Here is a 23547-nt window from a genome sequence, read left to right on the forward strand (position 1 = left end):
ATTTTCAAAAATACCCATTGGAATTTATCGGATAACTGAACTACAATTTTGCAATTGGATTGTCCGTGAAACGCGCTGTTTTTCATTTGACAGCTTTATGACATCACAAGCAACAAATGGAAGCTACGCAACATTGTACAAGTTTTCTCCCATGGCTGCTCAACATCCATCAAACTGGAAGGATTTTGTAGCTAAAGAAGTTTGGGATACAAATACAAATGACATCACTACTCTTACAAATGCGAATTGCACTTCAACGAGGAAGCATGGTTGCCATTGCACTTTGACAGGGGGCAATCATCTACGCTGTTGTGGCATCAGTTTTGTACACCGCATTGATGTGCAAACTAGTCCTCAGAAGCCACGATCAGCAATTTATTCTGCAGGATTATATCATTCGATACAAATACGTAAGAAAATAAACCCAAGATTTGAGGAAAGGAATTTATGGTAACAAATAGATGACCTATTGTTCATCAACATATATTGTCCCAATTACTGCTGTTACCAAGAAATATTAAAAGGGCGATCTCAAGCCAACAAGCTCCACTTTGCGAGGCTTGGGGGAGGGGTGAGAACATCTATCATAAACAGAGATTGAAAGAATTCAAGTACTATCATTCTTCTTTTATTTTCAGAATTAACTTGGTTATGTCCTCTTTTCTGTAAATGTAAAGAAATTACCATAACAATGACATTGGCAATGAGTCAAATCCTTCATGCCCAGAATTTGACGCCTCTGGGCCACCGCCTCCACTAGCAGCAACTGGTTTGCTTTCAGAATCTGTAGAACCTGTGCCCAAGTTCTCTTTTTTACTTGCATCAGAATCTGCATTTACATTGGAAGTGTCTGACACGCAATATTTCTGAAGCCATCTATCACTTTCCCATAGTACGTGCATGATGCTCTCTCTTGCAGCATAGCCATGGCTCTCAAATGGAAGAATCACAAGGCGGGACAGAGCGCCATGACCTTTCAGAGCATTAAAGAAACGATCCGACTGCATAACACACAAACAAAAATTAAATCACAAACAAGAAGAAACTCATCATGCAACTAAACATTAAAAGGGTGAAGGACCTCTTTACCTGCATGGTTAAAGTTCCAGAGTTGTTGTCTTCTTCTCCATGGATGAGCAAGATTGGCTTCTTAATTTTATTAGCGGACAGGAAAGGACTCATCTCTACATAAGTACTAGTAGCCTCCCAAAGAGTTCTATCCTCATTCTACACCGATAAACTAAAGAGTCAGGCCATTGAAACAAAATAATTTACCTAGGTCGGATGGCATGGAAAGAGAAAATATCGACACATGGATATACATGTGTACATATTCAAATCAACTTCTCGTAAGTTACCTGAAAACCAAAAGGAGTAAGTGTTCTATTGTAAGCACCAGAACGTGCAATTCCACAAGAGAAAAGATGGGGAGCATGTGCCAAGAGGTTTGCAGTCATGAATGCCCCATAAGAATGTCCCCCGACAGCAATTTTGTCTGGATGAGCCACCTTAATTAGGGTAGCACCATAAGAGGTTCAGGTCAAGATTATAAAGTCAGGAACATGCTCAAAAGATTCAAACTGCAAAATGGAGAAGCTTACTCCTCGTCGAACAACTTCCTCCACAGCAGCCTCTGCGCTTGCAACCAATTGCTCCACATAGCTGGTCAAAATATATACATTATAATTCATTGAAAAACTTCAAAGCATGAGTAGCGTGTTGTGAGTATCTAGTCCATTTTTCACCCAGTTAACCATTCGATGGATTTATGTTATCAGAAATGCCAATGAGTTCATACAGAAAATTAGAATTAAATTTGGCTGGAAGCAGAAACCCATGTGAGTACATATGCGGCAAACAAGTTACCTGTCATTTGCTTCTGCATCACCCTCACCAATAATAGGAATTGTTGGTCCAGACAGAATAGCAAACCTGCACAATTTCGAGCAAACAAAAAATGGTCAGCATGTTTAAAACAATCCAAACACCAAAAAGGTTCTAAACAAAGAAGAATTACACAAGCAATAAAAAAAATTAAATTAAATTATAAAATAAAAAAAACCAAAACATAGTAGGAAAACAAATGGAAGAGGTGATGCATGCCTTCGAGCCAGCCAGAGGAGGGCCGAAGTTGGACCTATGCCAGCAAATTCATTAGGAGAACCACGAACTTGTCCAGCAGCATCTTTGCTTTTGAACTCTCCAGGATAAGACCAGAACAGACACGGAAGAGGACCATCTCTGGATGGATCAAATCCTGGTGGAAGGTATAGCGTTGCAGTTAGTTGAACCCCATCCTTCCTCTGGTACTTGACCAGCTCTTTCTGCAATGATGCCAGCTGTGGATATGGATGAGGAAAATCTGTAATTTGGACTGCTTTCTTTTCTGGCCAGCTGAGGATAGAATACTGAGTGTTTTCAGTTTTTGACTCTTTGGAAGTCACTATTTTCAAGTGATCAATGGGCAGATCCCCTTCTTTTTCATCAGACATTAAAGCAACAACAGTCTCATAATACTTTTCTTTGTCACTCTTCCATATTCTTTCTTTGTTTCCTGTATTTCTGAAAGAATTTGGTTCAGCCACCACAACAAAAATGAGCACTTGAGAAGGTAATGGAAACAATAAATTACCTTATAAAAAACCTACATGTCAAACAAGTCGAGGAACGGGATATTTCCCTCTGGTGTGGCACCATTTCCATTCAGCAGTAAATAAGCGCCTTCCTCGTTTTCTTTCTTTACTTTTGCTAACACATATGTCCCAGCAGGAGTTCTCCGCAGCATAGGAGAGCCAGGATCGGAATATATATCTTCTGACGATCTATCAAACAGGATGCGCGGACTGACATCATTTGATCCAGGAGAAATTACCCAGGTTCTTGTTCTCCGTGTTTTGTACCAAGACTCGTAAACTAGAGCCAGTGAATCATCAGACCAAGAAATTCCTCTGCAAAATTGAAATGTTCAAATGCATAAAAGCAAGTTGGGACCACCATGAAACTTGTTAAGCTTAGCAGTCTTTTGGAGAAAGGAGAAAAAGCTCCCTTGGAAAAATCATTCTTCCAAAAACCCCAATAAAACAGACATAGGAAAAAAGTTTAATTAATTCCCCAGCACACACTTACCATTTATGCCAATAGAAGATAAACAATATAGTGACAGTTAAACTTCATACCCATAGCGAAGATCAACTTTGTGCAAGACAGTTGGCTCTTCACCTTCTAGTGGCTCAGCGGGCTGTGTATAAATTATATCACGTGGAGAAACTTCCACTTTTGCATCTCCTTCATCTTGGGTCTCAACCCTAGAAGAGTCACATAGTCAATCAGGTAACTGAAAGCATATACACAAACAACCATGTACAAGTCATATGTAGACCTGACCACGGGTTAGGCTTGGGCTTGGGGATGTCAAAATCTTAAAGAACCTGGCCCGAAACACGACAAAAAATGAACTGGCCTGAGGCCAGGTCCCATATATGGTGACTAGAAGTTGCTTTTGTAACTTGTTTCATGTCAGAAATGCATTTAGGATGATGTGAATGACTGTGGGGACAAAATAAAAATTAAGAAATAAAAATCTAAAGACATCATAGATGAAGGCTTAAATTGTTTAGTAACAATAATGTGGAATTACAACACAGTTTAGACTGTCATTCTGCTTGTTCATTTTGAGGCGCATGCGTTAGAAATATATTTAAATTAGAAAAGCATAGAAAACCAACTATTACTACAGCATATCATGTACACTACTCAAAAAATCCTTATCGAGTACTTGTTATGATATCATGAGAGAGTGAGAGAGATAAGAATTCAAAGAGATCTCTTTTAAGTTATTCAAACAGCTAGAAAACAGGGCCAAAAATGCATGCCAGTAGAGTGTTGATGGTTTATCCGCTCTCCAGTTGATAGAACGCTTCCCTTTTCGCACACTACTGAATGCAATAGGGATGTCCTCAGCAAGCGGCAGATCACAAAGTTCTCTAACAAACTTCCCATCAGCTGTCCACACATCCACCTTCTTGGGAAATCTTCCGCACGGTACAATGAAAGAGTATGGTCTGTGAATTGAACTAATTAAAAGGTATTTCTGATCGGGAGAGGGGTTCATTGATGTATATACAGCTGGAGGACCAATTTCCTTCACCGCCCCATCCAAGGAGGCCAAAACAAGTTGTGATGTGGTGTAGTAGTCAAACAAATCTTCATCATACTCATCCTTCAGCAAATCCTGAAAGGTCCTAACTTGGATAGTGTTTTTCTGCTCGTTAGATTGAATTTTAGGCCCAAAGGGAACCAAAGGTTTCTTTGGCGGTTCTCCACGAGACTGGGGAATGGTGCAAACTACCAAGGAGGAGTCATTCACCCAAACAAAATTGTCAAACATAGCATTCAAAAATATTTCTTCAGACTTAAACAAAGGTCTAGCAATCCCTGTTTCAACTTGGGCCACCCATACTCTAAGCTTACTAGTACTAGTTTCCCCCTCATCAAACCGGATGGTGAAGGCTAAATGGCGGCCATCCGGGGACCAAGTAACAAAATTGATCTTGGCACCATCAGGGAATCCACGCACCTCTATTTCGGGACCAAGGGTGCCATTGGGCAATAATTGATGGATCCCAATACCCGAGTAAAACGACATCCTGGTCCTTGTATTGCATTTTCCATCAATACGAACACCGGCAAGCTTTTCCTCAGGTCTTGCAAGTTCTGTCAATGGCGGCAAAGCTCTCCGCTTAAGAAACAGTATCTTATCTCTATACGGCGAGAATGACAAGGCGGGAAGTGGCGGAGCATCCACAATATCTTTAATTTCTTGCGGAGGAAGACGGTATCTAACTGCCAGAGTTGCATCTTCTGCATAAACATATATATACACATACGAATTACCAGCACAGAAATCTTCGAATTTAAAATTCCACAACTCAATGCAACCCCATTAAACAGCCAAATAGTAAGTTGTGAAAAAAGGAAAGAAAATCAAAATTTTCAAAATTCAACTCGGATTTTTGGTTCAAAGTTCAAACAGATTATGCAACTCCATATCAACAAATTCTACAAACGAGCACAAAATATATGTGTATGTGTATGTATATGCGTGTGTGTTGTGATTGAATACCTTCATCATCAAGTGCAGTAGTAGCAGCGGTGGAAGAGACAGAGCCTTTGGAGGCTCCGCCACCGCTGGCATCCTCGGAAGCGAAATTGTTGGCGGGGACGAGGTTGCGGAGGCGAGAGGTGGCCATGACGGCGGTGGATGTTCTGATGGACCTTACGGAATCGTATGGGGAGCGCCTTGGTCTGAGGTGGGAGAGTGAAAGGACCGATGGGAAGTGGAGGGGCTTGAAAGGGAGAGAGTGAGGAGACGTGAGGGAGACAAGATGATAGACTTTCTGGAGCATCCTGTCGACATTCATTTTTATTCTTTTTGGGAAAAGTTCTGATCGGTGCGGCCATAAAATTACGTTACTTTGCCACGTAATATGTACAGACAACTACAGAGCTCAATCGAAAATTCAGTTCCTCCACGAACCTTTATGTTCGAAGCTGACGCATCCAAGAATTCGAATCATTTCATTTAAAGTTGTGGCGCTCGTTGTACATCTTACTATTCATGACGTATAAAATCAACAAGAGTGTCATTCAATTGAGATTTTGAAGAATTTTAATTTTTTTAATGAATTTAGAAATATTTAATCAAAATTTTAAATGATTATCTGAAATTCAAGGTGTATTTAGAATTTTAAGATGTTTATTAAAATCCTTAGAAATTCAAATGTATTTAATTAGGATTTTAAAGAAGTTTATAGTATTTCAAGTGTATTCAATTAGAAATTGATTTTAAAGAATTTGATAAAGTTGATGAATTAGAGGGAATTAGAGAGATTTCGTAATGTATATTAAGCATTCACAAATCTCATATCTTCTTATGAGATTTCAAAGAATTGAATCAAAATTTTATATGAAATCTCTACAAATCAATTAAACTCTATAAAAATTTATAAATTTATTAAAGTCTCTCGTATTCTCAATTCATTACCCCCTCCTAGGTCTTTGAACACGACATCTAAACTTAAGTCTTTGAACAAGCCAAATCTCTCTCTTTTTCGATGATCTCTCGACGGTCTGATGGGGAGATCTGAATTCCTCAATTGAAACTGGACAAGTGGGATTGGGTGGGGCCCCATTGAAAAGCTTTGAGATTCAAAGTATTGTGGGCCGTATACTTCATGGCTCATTAAATTTGGACAATAAGGCGGCCCGTTGGGTTTTATGAACCGACTAACCCGCGTAATCACTTGCTTTCTCCCTCGGCATTGACGACGACGTCTTACTGGACCGTCACAACTCACACGACACTTTTCTCAGACGATCAGACCCGTTGTAGAGTGACTCTCTCTCTCTGCCTTGGTACTCAAAGCTTTTTAACCTCGCCCAAATCGTATCTCTCTGTCGATCGATCGAACGGAGGAAGAAGGAAGGCATAGATGGCGAGCGAAAACGAGCCGGCGAAGCTGCTGTTGCCGTATCTCCAGCGCGCCGATGAGTTGCAGAAACACGAGCCTCTTGTCGCTTATTACTGTAACTCTCTCCTCTCTCTCTCTCTCTCTCTCTCTCTCTCAACAAGATTGAAACTTTACGAATTATTTGTTATCTCTACAAATATTTCTGAAAATTCGATGCTCATGAGTTCTTACTGATTTTAATTTAAATTGATTTAAACTTTTTTCAAATTTTGAATCGAAATTAGGTCGATTATACGCAATGGAGAGAGGGCTGAAGATCCCGCAGAACGAGCGCACTAAGACCACGAATTCCCTCCTCATTTCCCTCATGAAGCAGCTTGAAAAGGTCCTTTCTTTCTTCCTTTTTAACTGTTTCTGGTTAACGTTTTTCTGTTTAGGAATAAAGATGGGATTTTTTTTTAATTTGTTTCATCAGCTGGGTCTAAATTAGTTTCTGAGGAATATAATGATGAAAATTTAGCCTTTTTAACTTCATATTGGATATGTAAATTTTAATTTAGTCTGATTTGTAGTTGCTCTAGCACTGAGGCTCTCTGCAACAGTAGGATTACCCGTTGCCTAGCGTTGGTGGCGAAATTAATTTTTGGTATCCGTTTTGCAACTGAATCTATGATATGTTTCTGCCCCGTCAGATGCCCTTGCAAATTTTAGTATTTGGTTTCTTTAGTGATGAAGTAGTGGTTGAATTTTAAACAGCAAGAGCATTTGTCTACTGCTTACCAATTCACTGCTAAGAATCTTGGCCTTACTTATGATTATAACCATATAATTGGAGGTTCATCCATGGAGACTCTGATATTACACTTTAGGGACCAAAGATGGTCACTTTTGGGGGAAAATGCAAATTTGATTGTTGTGCTTAAGTGTCTTGAATATCTCCCATGATTGGTCTTGAATTTTTACCTGATGACTTGTCCTGTTGCTGTTTTTGAGAAATTATTTTGTGATATTATTCGTAGATTTCTGTTCCCTCATCTTAATGTATGCTCACACTTTTGCTCTATAGGATAAGAAGTCACTGCAGTTGGGGCCTGAAGACAATCTGTATCTTGAGGGATTTGCCTTAAATGTTTTTGGCAAGGCAGAAAAGCAAGATCAGTGCTGGTCGAGCAGATTTGTATGTCAATATGTCCCTTGAGACTTTGAGTTATCATGTCCATATCAATTTTTTTTTCTCTCAAAAAGTTCAACTTTTGAACTCTACACCACTAGTTTTCATGCAGTGAAGAGTTCCTCCTGTCCTGTGTGTTTCTCGGCTCATGTCTCTTGACAATATTTTATATTTTGTGGAAGTTGTTAATAGTATGTGATACAGAATTTATTCTTTGATCTTGTTGCAGGACTACTGCAAAAACATTCTATGCTGCAAGCATTTTCTTTGAGATTCTTAACCAATTCGGCGTGGTTCAGCCTGATGTGAGTTTCTAATTCTGTTTTGCAATGCCGCTTGAAGTGTCATTATCCTTTTTGTTAGGATTAGACGACGCCATTTAAATGATTTGTGTTGTACATTTTTCTTTTCAGTATGTTATTACTAACTTGAAGTTTATACAGTTGGATTTTGGGGGTGGCTTACATCTTTATGATCTTTTACAGCTTGAGCAAAAACAAAAGTATGCAGCTTGGAAAGCAGCAGATATAAGGAAAGCTTTGAAAGAAGGAAGGAAGCCTCAAGCAGGCCCCCCTGCTGGTGATGATGATCTCTCACTTCCATCTAGTGGAATGAGTGGTTCATATGTATGGTTCTAAACTTAGAGTAATTTACTTTTGAGCTTTTTGATGGACCAAGATATCTTTGAATATATAACGATAACATTTCTTAATTTATTATTTTTAGGCATAAGATTATGGTGGTGGAGAGGTGTTTGATGTTACCTACCTAGCCACTTTTCATTTGAGTAAAAGAGTATATGTTAAAGAATTGTAGTATGTATTAAGAAAGGAAAGTGTGTTTGTGTTAGTGGTTTTGTTTATTGTATACGATGGTCTTCAACTATTTCTATCCTTGCAGGATCTTGGCCCAAGCGATGCTGCAGTTACCAGTCCTGGATCACAGTCTGACCGTTCACCCCAGTTTCATGATGAAGTCAACAGGCAGCATTCTATAAAAAGTGCACCACCACAGTTTCAGGATCAGCATTCTTCAAACATTACACCTTATGAGTTTCATGATGACGCTAAATTCCAGCGTTCTACTAGCCTTCAGTCACCACCTAAGTTTCATGATGAAGTCAATGGCCAGCATTCTACTAACAATGCGTCACCGCCACCTCAGTCTTACCCTACTGCTGGTTACTCTTCCCATGATTTTCAGCCACCTCCTCCTACAAATAGACCAGAAACGTCTGATTTTTCTCAGCCATACCACCGGCAATCCTACTCGCACGAACCCCAACAGCCTTTGCCACCTAACTATCCTCCTCATGAATCTAATTACCCCTATCCTAATTTCCAATCGTATCCAAGTTTTACAGAAACCAATATTCCAGCAGTTTCATCCCACTATCCCTCTTATTATCAGGGCTCTGATCCTTCCTACTCTCCCCAGTCAGCTCCTTCGACAACAGACCACCCTTCAACTGCCCAATACCAGACGAGCAACAGAAATGGGACTGTTTCAGAACCTACTCCTGCTCCTCCCCCTGCCAAGACATACCAGTATGACAGTAGCTACCAGCCATCACCTGAGAAAATTGCCGAGGCACATAAGGCCGCAAGATTTGCAGTTGGAGCATTGGCATTTGATGACGTATCAGTTGCAGTAGATCACTTGATAAAATCGCTTGAACTGTTGACTAATCCATCAGCTGGTCAGTAATAAGCTTCTCGTTTCTAGGTGCTTGGAATTCCAGATGTTTCCCATAGTTTATTTGCGCGATTACTGCATAAATGTCACTGTATGCATTACTGTTAATCGTGAAGTCACGATGCATCATACGAAAATGAAAACTATTGGTTTATGCTTCGTATTCTTTCAAGCATGTGTGGTTGTCTAGTTGAAGTTGGTTTTCATTTATCTTTATGTAAATATTCAAGCTGGGCATTTGCGTGCATTTGGGAAGTCTCTGGACGCATCGTATGCCAGTGACCAACCTTTTCCTCCAATCGACGAGCCCATGTGGTATAGCTTCTCACAAGTAATATTTTTACTCAAGCTAGACTAAAAAGGAGGAATGAGAGTTCGAATATGGGACACGGTGAGTCAGAGCAGAATCTCTTATCTAACTCAGTCAAAGATTTTTAGACAGCTGAATGTTGTCGCACATGTTTTTACAGAAAACTAAACAATGAAGTAAACAAGACACGCTTACGCGTATGATTCAGATAAGATCTGTAAAACGGGGGATTCCTCTAAAGCTTGTTAATATTTGTCCGCCGATGGATAATTCTACTATATTACATATATTCTGGTTAGCTGGAATTAGGCGTGTGCTTCCTTGACTTTTAGCGATAGGAGTTTTAAATGGTTAACAAACTTTGCTGTTGGCAACTTGGCATCGTCAATTCGTCATTCATCATGGTGCTATACGAGAACTCAAACACAAAACTTGGCTGATACATCTTTATTGAGGTGGTAAATGACTTTTATTTATTTTAGAATTTATATGTACAAGCAATGATATTATGGAGGAGGATTCTCTATCCTTCCATGTCCTTCTATTTGGACGGTCACAGTTAAGCCATGTCAACATCTTATATTGATTTTTTTATAGAGATAATAAGACAAAAAATAATGTGTGAGAGGAGGGGATGGAAGGGGATGAGAATAGGAGGGTAGAGAATCATCCTCCTGATATTATACTTCAAACACAAACTTCTTCTAAAGTGCAGAAATAAACACATAATTTGGGTTGCACATCAATCTAGTTGGACAAGAAGGTGACCTTTGCATCTGTTATATCAGCATTTAACAGAAAAATTTACAAAAGTCTTACATTGCAACAAATTTGTAAATTGATGTACAACATTGTAATATTTAAAAGATAAGGTGTAAAGTTGTTATATGATCCAAAGTTGAGGTGGTAAAATATAATTTACTCTTAAATTTACTTTATAATTCAAAACTTCGAAAGTGTAGAAATAAACACTCTTAAAAGTTTAAACTAAAATTATCCTCCTTTATTTATTGTTTTGATGATTAAAACCTTTGGAAACATATGAAATGACAAACGCTCTTAACCATTTAAACTATAAATTATTATGGTTTTTCTTAATACTTCAAAACATATAAACGATCTTAAATACTTAAATTATACAAAGTTACGTATTACTTATACTTTAGCTCCAAAATATCAAGCTCTCAATCGTACATGCAGTAAAACGACGAAACTGTTGGTTACAAACGTATACGTTTGGGCACGTCTTCCTTGTTCAAAAGTGTGATTTTTTCCCCTAAAATATCTGAAGTGTTTTGACGTGGAAGTAGATGATTGGCCTTCATATGATAAGAAGTTTGCGATCGTAAAACATAAGAAGTGTGCGATCGTAAAACATTGGAAACACCAATTAAACCCTCATGCTCGTTATCACCTCACCATTCTCTCAAACCTCACCACTTCGAAAACCAGAAAGAAAGAGAGAAGGAGAAATGGCATCCAGCACCACAGTCGCCGGAGTGAGCCTCTCCACCCCAAGGTCAGTGTTGTCGAAAGCAACAGAGGTACCGAGGGCATTTCACTCACTCAACGTTCCCACCTGGAGAAGCTACTCTTCCGTTGGCCGCCGCATGACCATTGTAAGGCCAGTGAGCGCAGCACCAGATAAACTGTCCGAAAAAGTGGCGGAAAGCATCAAGAGCGCCGAGGAGACCTGCTCGGACGACCCGGCAAGCGGGGAGTGCGTAGCGGCATGGGACGAGGTGGAGGAGCTGAGCGCTGCCGTCAGCCACAAACGCGACAACGAGAAAAGTTCCGACCCCTTGGAGACTTTCTGTAAGGACAACCCCGAAACCGACGAGTGCCGTACTTACGACAACTGATCGGTGGATCTCAATCAGCCTACCTTTGAAGTTGTCGTGTTTTAGATTTCATAGTACTGTCTCTGTTTATGTTAATTAAGATCGACTAAACTTAATTTGGGTCGTTTTTATATTTATTTTGCATGATGATATGATACCGCAGCATGTTATCGTATACCTTTGAAACATAAATTGGTGACTGTTTATTGGCTTCCAAATATTATAAAGAAAGCTTGCGTTTCTTTTTTACTATTTAAATCTCATATTTCATTTGTGGATAGGATAGGCGTTTTAACTTTTAATTATATTTCATGTGTTGATCTTGTCAATTATCAATTAACTAGTGGAGGTGTTATCAAAAGGATGGGGACAAGAAAGGAATAGGGAAACTTTGAATATGAAAAGTAAGGAAAAGAAACCGGAACATTAGTCTTCGAGTTGATTGGATTATTGATTGTATGGTATCAAGTCTATCCAATTTTTAATTTTTACGTATTTGGTTATGGATTTTAAAGGAATATCCATAATAATCTGATTCTACATGTAGGGAAAATTAGGAACTGAAATGATTGTTATTCTCATAGTTTAGCAAACACGTAAAATTAATAATCAAGAGTGTTCCTATTCATATTGCGTGTAAGCATGACTTGGAGATGTATTCGATAGTTCCTTACAACAAGCCACAATTATTGACAATCTAGTCTCAAACTCATTCGAAACACATATAATATCACGTTTTCACATGTGTGAATGAACAAAACCTAAAAGCATCTACAATAGGAATCTCTATTTAGGACTCTTGCCACCAGAATCGTAAATTTGAGGTTTATGTAATTTCTTAGTTGATCTCCAACAAAGAGAAGAAAAATAAAACCCGAGTTAAATATAGACTGTTGATTTTTTTTCAAATGTAAAAAATATATATATATATATATATGCAGTACATGATCTGCAGAGCCCACACTCCATCTAGTGTCCCCACTGAAGATAGTCTAACACCTGGCCAAATAGATATTTGGTGCAACTAGACCAATTGTTCGTGCGCAAAGCATGGACCAGTAGGTTATTGGTACATCACACATAGCATGTGGAAGTTGTGGGACAACTCACCTCCGTTTTCAGTTTTCTGTTGCTTTTGCTTGGGGATTTGTCCAAGCCCGATGGGAAATTCATTAAATTTGGAAATGAATCCATGAGTTAATCGGGTGGTACGCGTTTATCCCGTATGATTCAAAGGTTGCTTAATTCATTTGCCATTTGAAAAATATTTAAAAACTAGAAATGCTTCTATTAAAGTGTAAACACACGTTAACTACAATATTAAAATGAAGGATAAAGTGATTTGATCTTATAATTCTGGAAGCTCTGCACTTAAAAATCAATCGATGAGCATACGTTAATTAGGCCAATTAGTCTAAACATTAGATGTTAGTTAAAATGTCAAGTGGGCCAATTAGTCTAAAGTCAGTTAGGATGTCAGATAGGCCAATTAGACTAAACAATCAAATGTCAGTTAGGCCAAATAGTATAAACAATAAATTCCAATGGGGCAGACGGAAATTGAAGTAGAATTTTCTCCACTCCAAATTCCTCCATCCCAGTCTCTTCATGTTTGAACTGTTCCGATTCAGTAGTGTGAGAGGAGGGAAAGGAAGTGAAGGGGTTTTTGGTGAAGAAAGAATCATATTCTGGGAGTTAGGCCAATTAGTCGTATCAACCTTGATTGATAGGATGTGCCCGTTAAATTCAAATGCAAGAAGTTTGTATCACCGGAGTTTGAATCAATCGAGTAGTTTGAAATATCGTCTTAAAAAGAGAGCATCAAACTCTATGGAGGCTTAGCATTTGGAAACAATTTCAGTTACCAAATTAAAAAGAGCAACTCTGCACATTCCACACATTTCATAGCTAACAACCACCTCATAAACATTTCATAGCTAACAACAACCGCATAAACATTTCATAGCTAACAACAACCACATAAACATTTCATTTATACGGAAGGGACAACATTGTACACAGTTCGGTGTTGGGTTCCAGGTTCCAACAGCAAACCCAAATGTACTGCTAATCCACGATGAAACAAGCTTGTTCAAAGACACTGACCACAACAATTATTAATTAAAGACACAAAAACAACTAAAATCGAAGTCGAAAGATACCAAAAACACCACCAAAAGACTAGCAAACAAAAGCGATGAAGATCATCATCAAATGAAGAACATGTCGGAGGAGGCCGGGATGGGCTGCGAGAAGGGGAGCTGCCATGGCTTAAGCAGAGGATCATGCATCTCGGGGATGTCGACCGAGAAGCCGCTGACCTCTTCAAAGATATGGAGGACCGAGTTCAATGACTGCAGTCGATCAGTGAGCTCCATTGCTTGAGCTCTCAGCACGTTGTTCGCAGACTCTATCTCATTGTAGCTGCGCTCCCTGGCATCGAGTGTCTGCCGAACCTGATTGTTCGACATCTCCAGTCTGGTGATCTCAGTCGTCAGATCATCCATCTGCTTCTGCTTCTTCATCCGCGATCGCCTCGCGGATTCGCGGTTGGACAGCATCCTCTTCCTCTTCTTCTCGTCCACCGTCGCGGACCCGTCGGATCCTGAGCTTGATTGGCGCTGAAGCGAAGACATTGTATCCTTTCCTCGGGTAATTTATCCCAAGAATTGATTGCAAAAATTAGGAAACGATGTTTGTTACCGAAATTCGATTATGGTTCGAAAGAATTGGGGAACAATAAAATTGGGTTTGGGAATTGGAATTGGAGGCAACGAATTGATGCGATTAATTCATGAGAAATCGTAGAACCAGTAGAGGAAGACGACGGAGAACGAGTGGAGCAGACGGATACGAAACATGAGTTTCATATAAAAACCATTGGTTTAAATTTCTACGAACCCAGAACTTCCAGGCCCCAAATCATATCCGATCGAATTGGATTCCAAGAAACCCTAAAAACCTCAACAAAGAAAGCCACAAATTTGGACCTCAGATCTAGAAACCGATCAGAAATTCCGGATCGGGAGGAAAATAGAAGGGGCGGAGACAAGCAAGCGGAAATGAAAATCTAGAGAGAGAAAAGAGGGGAAGGAGGACTTATCTGAAACGCAAAGGCGCGGCGGGAAATGAGATGGAAGGAAAAAGAAGGTTGAACATTGTGTGGGAACGGGGGTTTTATAGCGGAAGATGGGAGGGGTTGGTGTGTGGAAAATTATAAAATAATCATCGTTTAATTATAATTACGAGTGCTAAATGCTAATTTGGTGAGTCATGGCTGGCGTGAATGGCGATGACAGCTAATACGATTGAGAGGGTTTCTCGCTCGATCCTTATTTTTTAAGGATAGGATTTCAAAGATTCTTTAATTACATCTGTTTATCGTACATTTTACGATTAATTTTTCTCAGGTACTTTTTATATTAATTTTAAATAAAAAAAATTTACAATAATTTCTGACCACACTATATACGATAAATAGATGTGATTGGAGGATATCTAGAATCTTCACAAAAAGAATCCGACGAAGATCCTTCTGAAGTGCAATTTGCTAATTTGGTTTGTTCTCAATATAATATTTCTCCTCCCAATCGCTCTCTCTTCTCTCTATTTACTCTATATTTTATTTCAAACAAACGATTGCTTAAAAATTAACCTAGACAAAGAAAATGGAAATATTTTTTATTTTTTTTACCAAAATGGAAAATATTCTTCTATGGATAGTTTCTCTTATTCCAAATAAAGAGAAAAACCTTATCCACCAGGTTGTATATGTTTTTTTACAAATATTATGAGGCATTTAATCATAATTTTAAGTAATTCTCATGAAGTTTGAGTGTTTTCAATCAGAAATTTAAAGAAGTTTATAACATTTCAGATATATCAGTTAGAATTTGGTTTTAAATTTTTTTTAAAAGTTGAGAAATTAGAGGGAATTTGAGAGATTTCATAGTGTATTTTATCTACTAAGATATTTGACCACTTACAATTGATATTATGTTTAGGCATTCATATAAGTTAAAGAAAATGATAATTCATATTAAGTGTGCTCTTATCCATTTGCTAAATATATATGAATAACTAACAAGTTTTCAATTTAATAGATTTTAAAAAAAAAAAATTGTTAGATGATTCAAAAAATATATGGACGTTATCTCTTAAAGTAATGCTACACTTACCATATATTTGTACTATCTATTTAATAGAGGGTATGATCTGCCAACTCATATAGATTTCATCTTTATTAAAAAAATTGTACAAATAAATAGTAAGAATAAAATTTTTATATCACTTATTGTTTATCTAAAACACTTTTCTTATTCCTTTTCTCCTATTTCAATCAGCGAAGTGATAAATTTTAGTGGTGCACAAAGATTAGGCCACTCTAACCCTTATAATATGAAGCCTTTTATTTGTCTTCATGCATGCAGGTTTCTCTTGGTCAATAAAATTAATGTTAACAAATTCGGTAAAGGGGATAGGCCAGACCCAACAAAAAGGATCTTAACCTTCGAAGGAACAAAATGTTCATTTCTTAATCCCAATCTTAGTTGTGTTACTAAATTTGTTGCAAATTAATTGATGAAAAAGAAAGAAATTCATCGTCGTCGAGTACTGAAAAAAATCTCTTGAAATATTAATCTAGTGAAGATTACGAGCCAAATTCGTAATTAGATTGTACTTGAAGAAATTCTTTTTTAAAACCATTGGGTTGGTTTTTTCCAAAAATGTCGTGAAGGTAAGTTAAAACAACTTTTGCTTCCTTGGAAAGTTAAAAGCAATTATTAATATTTTATACATGAACAATTGAACATGGTCACTGTCTAAACCAACGAGGTGAAGACAACGTCAAAATTAATCAATTTTACCACTTATACGATGTTGTGACACATCGTTTACTGCAATGTAAAACATTATGGGCTGACTGGGCTTTAATATACAATTGACTTTTTTATTTTATGGGCCGAGCGATGCTTTAGCCCAGACTGGCACTACGTCGTCGTTTAGCAAAATCATAACTGTTATCTATGTAACAAAATTCCGATCACATTCCATCAGCGCCAAATCATGGATCAAGATTCAATCAACACACACAGAGACTGAAGGTTGAAGAAGTAGAGTAGAAATGGAGGTAGACGACGTGCCGCTGAAAGATAAGGCGAAGAGGATGAGGGATCTGCTGTCGAGCTTCTGATGCAACTCTAAGCTACTTGGATTTCGGTTATGACTAGTTAGACCATCTATTGTCATTACTATCTATTAGGCCCATTATAATACTATTTGGCCCATCTATACCTCAAACTCTAGATATCTTTAGATGTATTTAAACCTCCTTTTATGATGGAAAAGAAGTATGAATAAAGATATGAATTTCCTTTGATTTCCTTTTCCATTTCCTGCATTTACTTTCTTGCAGTCCCTTTTACCATGTCTGATCCTTCCAGCTTCTACTCCCCTGACCTTTCTTGCAGTCCAAGTACGCCACTCTCGACGCCATCGACTCCACCTCCTTCGATCCTGACCAGTACATGCATCTCCTTGTACGATCTCCAACTCTTATCTTTTACCAAATACATGACCGATTCAGCTGGTTTGTTTATTTAATCTTGAGACGATCGTAATGGTTACTGGGTTACTGATTCACTGGTAGTAATTAGGGCAGATTTAGGGTTGGATTGGAAGGCTGTGTCGTGAAATTTATGTTATTTACGTCTTAGCGAAGTTTGTAGAGGCGAAAAAAATGGAATTAGTGGCTGCTCAAATCAGAAGCATATGCTGATGCGGTCAAGTTTTATACAGGAGCAATGCCAATTTTTAAGGTAATTTCTCTCTCCTATGAACTTCTGCATTTGGGACCAGTTTTTACCTTTGTGTGGAATTTTATTTACACCGTGTCTTGTTTCTTTGTGGTTGGGCTCTCCACTATTAGATATATGGAGACTCCTCATTCCAGGATTGTAAGCGAGTATCTGAAGAAGCAGTGACCATAATTATCAAGAATTTGCAGGTTTATCCTTTTTTTTCTTTCTCTTTCTTTCCATTTTATACTACGGTGAGGCTGGTTTTTCTCTCCACCCATACCTAACCAGAAACAAGTAGATGTCTTATCCTCACTTCCTTGCAATGTTTCTCACTCGGGGTAAACATATAATCTAGAACTCTATTTGCTTTAATACATGGATTGGCGTTAAATGCAGTTTTTGGTGGAAGTATTACCATCAATGTTGGTAAATGATTATGCAGTCTGTTAGGTATTGTGCATATATCTCTGACACAGGATTAGTTTTAAGATGTAACATTGAGGTACTGCCCTTAATTCTTTTGTGTGGGTAACATTCCCTTTGGATGAATACAACGTTTCAGTAATATGATGCATATGTCGTCCTACAATGAGCTCTTGGGCTTGCTGTGAGGCATGTGTCTGAAGTAAACGTTATGAATCTAGGCATGAAATTTTTCACTAGCTATCAAAGGTATTGCTTATTATCCATTTAATGTTTACCCGTGTCGTATTACAGTACTTTCTTAAGCATACTTTGACAGAAGAATGGACATTCACCATCTGAGATGTTTTTAAAGTTAAATGTTTAATATCACAATTTTATGCTGAATAACTTACTGACTGCAACTGGGTGTGTGTACTGTGGGGATACTTATGATTTTCCAAATTATTCTTTTTAGGGAAAGCTGTTCTCAGATTCCGAATCTGTACAAGCAAGAGCTGAGGCTGCTGTTCTTCTTAAGTAATTGGATTTTCCAGTTTGTACTGCACTTTCTATTTAAGTTTGCCATTCAGATTACATGGTACCGTGTTAACACATCATGGCTTTAACTAAAGAAAATGTATTCAATCTTCTATTGTTATTGTTAAATTGTGTGAACAATACTCAAAAGGAAATTGGTAGGCATTTCAAAAAGAAATAGGGAGGATAAGTTCTATGATGCTTACTGTCTGATCGATATCAGCTTTCACATTGTCTTCCATAAATGAAGATGGTCCAACCACAGTGTTGGGCATTGAAGCTCCAGAATTACCAATTATGCATGCAACTAGACACCTCCATGCAAGTCCTCCAGCCTGAGAGCAAGTTCCTCGCTATGAGGCAACTGTAGAACACAAGTTACCAATTAAGTACAAAGATACAGAATGGTGAAATGAAAATCCGTGATTTTGAATTAAAAAATGACTGCCTGTTCCTCCCAAATTTCTCCCAAATATCTGTCGTCCCTTCATGTATAAATCTTTCTCCACTGGTTTCCACTCAGAGTTGCTACACATCCCTTCAACTTGTCCACGTGTAGAATTGGACATGTGAACATGAACTAGGATTTAAGTTGACATTAATTTAGATTTTCTTCTACATTTGGTAGTAAATAATGATTTACTTTTGATTTCACAGTGGTTCAATAGTCTAGCTCATACTTAAATTGGTGCTTAGATGACGTATTTGATCTTCGTAATCCAAAGGTGTTGAAAGAGAACGAAAAAACAAGAGTCTTGTTTAGATCTTTGGAATCTAAAATGGCACTTATATTGTAATGTCTATGGCTTTCTGCAGGAATGTGTGAGGGGAGCGCTTACAAACAAGACGGTTTTACCTGTAACCCATCAAGTTGACTTCTTGCATAACGTTGATCTTATTTTGGTAAGTACTTGAGAATTGTTCATGTATTCTCAAAGAAATTATAGATGCAATTTACTCATGTATCCCTCCTACTTATATATATATATATATATCAGGTCATGAGAGATGGGATGATAGTATAGGCAGGAAAGTATAACGATTTGCTAAATTCTGGCCTGGATTTCAAAGAGCTTGTTGCTGCCCACGATACCTCCATGGAACTTGTAGAAATGAGCATTGCTGATCCCAGCAAAAGTTCCCCCGGACCTCAAATATCTCGGCAACTCTTTTCAAAACGTGGGGAAGCAAATGGTGAAAACAACTCTTTGGACCAACCGAAGTCTGATAAAGCAACTTCTAAGCTTATTTAAGAAGAGGAGAAAGAAACCGGCAAAGTTAGCTTTCACATTTTCAAAGTTTATTGCACAGATGCTTACGGATGGTGGGGTGTGGTGGTAGTGTTGTCATTGACTCTGATGTGGCAAGCATCTCAAATGGCGGGTGATTACTGGCTGTCTTATGAAACTGCAGCAAAGCGTGCAGCATCATTCAAACCATCTGTGTTTATCATCTTCTATGGGCTTATTGCATGTGTCGCATTTGTTGTGGTATTTATCAGAGCACTTGCTGTGATGTTTGTGGGGCTTAAAACAGCTCAAACATTTTTCAAGCAAATTCTTCACAGCATCCTGCATGCCCCCATGTCGTTTTTCAATACTACACCAATTCTGGAAGAATTCTGAGAAGGGTAAACTTTTGTCATACTTGATGAGACATCTGTTATCTGTTTACTCTAACTTCATGTATATACTGTTCTATTTGTTAACTGGTGAAGAATTTTCTGTCCATCAGGCATCAACTGATCAGACGAATTTGGGAATTACCATTGCCATGTTCTTTACTGTATTCTTGCTGATTCCGCTTGCTAGGCTTAAAGTCTGGTATCGGGTATGTTCGCTCATTTTGTTACGGTGTTAATATTTATCGATAACCTGTAACTATAATGTTGCACCCAATGCTGAAGACTTTTGTACTTATTCTATTTTAGGGTTACTTTCTTGCATCATCTCAAGAGTTAACTCGACTCGATTCAATCACGAAAGCTCCTGTAATCCATCATTTCTCAGAAAGCATATAAGGGGTCATGATGATTCGCTCTTTCAGAATGCAAAACATGTTCTCCAAGGAAAACGTTAAACGAGTTAATGCCAACTTGCATATGGATTTCCACAACAATGGGTCCAATGAGTGGTTGGGTTTCCGATTGGAGATGCTTGGGAGTTTACCTTTCTGCATTTCCACTATGTTCATGATCTTGTTGCCAAGCAGTATTATAAAGCCAGGTATTTAAACCTTCCCGATCCTTCTTGTTTTAGTTCATTATTATTATAATGTCTGATCGAGTCTCGGCTATAAGCAAGATTTGAGGAGTGTTAGCATCGTGTTTTGATATATCTAACATAAATGAGTGACAGTGGATGATTGTTTATTGCACAGATATGACTAAACCGGTTTTTCCTTTATGGTGCAGAGAATGTTGGTTTAACTGTCTCCTACGGACTGTCCCTTAATGGTGTGCTGTTCTGGGGGCCATATATTTTAGCTGCTTCGTTGAAAATAGGATGGTGTCGGTTGAGAGGATATAACAGTTCACAAACATTCCTTCAGAAGCAGCATGGAAGATTGTAGGCTGTGTTCCTCCTCCAAATTGGCCTTCCCGTGGCCACTTTGAGCTCAAAGACTTGCAGATCAGTTTGTCTTCAATTCTGTTTATAACTTCCACGGTCTGAATGGACGTTTTCATTAGTTGGTCGTCACCGTTACTTTGTCTCAAGCTAATAACGCATGGCCAAATTTGAACTTCGTCGGCAAAACTCTTGATAATCAATGAATGAAACTTATTATAGGATGTCATGAGTACATGATGCATGTAGAAAATTTGCATTGCGACCAGAGTACGAGTGTTACACCACATGTCATTATATAAGTGAAAATAAGTACATTTTAGGATTTAGGGGCTGTTGGTATTGAATATTACATCCGATATGAGAATTAAAGAAAAATATTAGCTAGTGCGTATGTGTATAATTGGCCCTTGTTTGTTCCTCAAGTAATCAAGTGAGATTAGTTTAGGCTTAATGTTAGTTAAGTAGGATCAAATTTAAATTGACATGCAATACGTGTATGTGTGTGTATATATATATACTCAAAACCAAAAAGAGTTTTTAGACTAATAAGTGTCAAGTTTTTATGGGCTGGGAATACTAGCTCAACCCCGAAAATTTTCTTCAGCTAGAGGGTTGTTGATCGTGGGAGAAGCACATAGAATGACACCAACTGTTATTTTTTTAGAATTTTGAATTTATGACGACCTTTTCTTTGTCTTTACCGTAATCAAGGTAAAAAAGTTGCTACTGTAATAAGACAAATCTACCTCTTTCACACGACAAACCTTCTTCGTGTAAACCCACTTTTGCAATGCATGAACAAGTTTAAATGGCGGTTGCAATTGTAATTGCAATTGTAATAAAACAAATTCACCTCTTAGGTCCAAAACCGAAGGGCAAGGTAGGAGCATAAATAAGACAAAAACAAATGTAAGAAAGGGATCTTCGTTACTTTCTCGAGTAGCAATTAATTAATGCATGACCAATTTGAAATTCATCGGTCAAACTCTCGATAATCAATACATGAGACTTATTCTAGGATGTCATAAGTTAATGACATCCTATATGAGAATTAAAGTAAAAAATATTACATCCAATATGAAAATTAAAGTAAAATATTAGCTAGTGCGTATGTGTATAATTTGGCTTTTGTTTGTTACTCAATTAATCAAGTGAGATTATTTTAAGCTTAATATTAGTTAAGCAAGATCAAATTTAAAATGAGTGGCCGGATGAGCTCCCATCGAATCCCCGAAAACAACATTTGTGAGGGCATCTTAAGGGTACAACAAAGTGAATCAAAGAATATAATATTTGATGTAACAGAAAACCTTATAGTGCGAGTTGTGTTAATTTTTTCGGTTTTCCAAAAGATTTTGCTATCATATATTCATGTATAAGACTAATTACACAAGTTTGTCACACTTGTCCAGGGTATAATAAAATCTTGCATTAATCTTTTCTTTTCATTTCTACAAGTTTGCATTTTGACTAGTATGTCTAAAGAATTCATTCGAAAACTCGAAAACAAAAAGATTGACAAACTTTCTCGTGTAAACCCACACGATGGTATGTGGATGCACGTAATGTACGTATAGATTTTTTATTTTCTTATACACCACCACATCTATTCTACTCGTAACTTGCCTGAGCTCGATTGCGAACCACTATTAGACTAGACATTGTTGTAATGTTTAGTGATTTTCAAGAAACATGCATGTAATTTACTAATCCACCGCAATTATAATAAAAATGAGGAGTTGGTTTTTAGTAAAATTTGTAAATCAAATGATGTGGTTGTAGATAATTAGAATATTAATTATGTGTATTATTGGCACATCATTTAGTTCGTAAATTTGATTTTAAAATTTAGTCTCCTTAGTATTATTTTTTGTATAAATACCATGACTATAACTATTCGGGTATTTTCTATGACCATAGGATCTCAAATGGGGGATTTGATTGATCTACTTACCATGGACCATGAAAGGGAATCAATGAAAAAAAAAAACCCAAATTTTCGAATTTTGTCTTACTCGACATAGAATATTTCCACACAATTGACGTGACAAAATATATTTCCACTTCGACCAAAAAAAATTATGCTTATAAAAATATCCTTTACGGTCACATCTCTCTCACATCATTCCCTCTCACGTCACATCCTTTTTGTCTTAACCAGCCCAGAATGGCGTTCCGCTCCGCCAGTAGCATCGCTCACCTTTTTAAAAAATTCAAGGTTACTATACGAGGCGGAGGCGGTGCCCCAGCTACGGCCCAAACACCAAATGTTAAGGTGGAGCTTTGACATTTCGGCGTCCCACCCAAAGCACCTCGTTCGAGTGACTGTCCAACCAGACAACCACCAAATGTCGAAGCAACTCAAGGCTGCTGCTCAACCTTGGCCTCTCTATAATGTCTGGCCTTTAAGGGTGAGCAACAGCCATGAGTTGCTTCGTTTCACCCAAGAATGATTCAACTTCTACGGGTCGTCACATGATTAATAAAGGTCCATAACTATGTATTATTTAGATAAATAATAATACACATTTGATTGTATGGAAATTGGTTGTAATCGGAGACACTCTCTGTAATGAATGCTCTTTTTTTGGTCAAAAACAAAACGTGGAATTGGAACCTTTTAAGGTTTAATGCAAGTGGTTGGCACTTTGTGGTGGGGACATTTGGAGCCAACTCAATACAATACAATACCGACATCTCTTTCTCTCTACCTGAACATGTCGAATCAAGAAGGTTCCATAAGTTCA

At 37.9% G+C, this 23547-nt stretch overlaps 4 protein-coding genes, 1 long non-coding RNA gene and 1 pseudogene across 6 annotated transcripts; 3 read left to right on the forward strand and 3 right to left on the reverse strand.

Moving 5' to 3' along the window:
* The window catches only part of LOC125478552, a 37992-nt pseudogene that overhangs the window by 4126 nt on the left and 10319 nt on the right, over positions 1-23547 (reverse strand).
* LOC125478448 (probable glutamyl endopeptidase, chloroplastic) lies at positions 67-5437 on the reverse strand. 2 transcript variants are annotated; one of them, XM_048586625.1, is made up of 11 exons: positions 5123-5436; positions 3873-4860; positions 3177-3305; positions 2649-2948; positions 2104-2562; positions 1867-1932; positions 1602-1662; positions 1359-1508; positions 1090-1227; positions 685-1001; positions 67-380 (listed from the first exon to the last, which is right to left on the reverse strand). In XM_048586625.1, coding segments are annotated over exons 1-11 (2907 nt in total). In that variant the 5' UTR covers positions 5421-5436; the 3' UTR covers positions 67-379. The 2 variants fall into 2 exon arrangements, with proteins under 2 accessions (XP_048442582.1, XP_048442581.1); XM_048586624.1 differs by lacking the exon at positions 67-380 and having other exon boundaries at positions 681-1001; positions 5123-5437.
* LOC125478449 (protein HOMOLOG OF MAMMALIAN LYST-INTERACTING PROTEIN 5-like) lies at positions 6312-9495 on the forward strand. Its single transcript, XM_048586626.1, is given in 7 exon segments — positions 6312-6585; positions 6755-6855; positions 7537-7629; positions 7631-7647; positions 7871-7946; positions 8127-8267; positions 8542-9495. Coding segments are annotated over 7 exon segments (1329 nt in total). The 5' UTR covers positions 6312-6491; the 3' UTR covers positions 9349-9495.
* On the forward strand, positions 11089-11736 carry LOC103931969 (calvin cycle protein CP12-1, chloroplastic-like). Its single transcript, XM_009341499.3, has one exon. The coding sequence runs from the start codon at positions 11119-11121 to the stop codon at positions 11506-11508; it is 390 nt and encodes a 129-aa protein (XP_009339774.2). The 5' UTR covers positions 11089-11118; the 3' UTR covers positions 11509-11736.
* On the reverse strand, positions 13455-14507 carry LOC103931970 (bZIP transcription factor 53). The gene has a single exon (XM_009341500.3). It carries the CDS (start codon positions 14121-14123, stop codon positions 13698-13700), a length of 426 nt encoding a protein of 141 aa, XP_009339775.1. The 5' UTR covers positions 14124-14507; the 3' UTR covers positions 13455-13697.
* On the forward strand, positions 17245-21628 carry LOC103932003. Its single transcript, XR_007259319.1, has 6 exons — positions 17245-17306; positions 17417-19133; positions 19229-19860; positions 19965-20053; positions 20161-20455; positions 20644-21628. It is a non-coding gene; the product is annotated as an uncharacterized LOC103932003 (long non-coding RNA).

This window comes from the organism of the source record quoted next, unplaced genomic scaffold, assembly GCF_019419815.1.
Source record: "Pyrus x bretschneideri cultivar Hongxiangsu unplaced genomic scaffold, Pyrus_bretschneideri_v1 Contig25, whole genome shotgun sequence".
Lineage (NCBI taxonomy): Eukaryota > Viridiplantae > Streptophyta > Magnoliopsida > Rosales > Rosaceae > Pyrus > Pyrus x bretschneideri.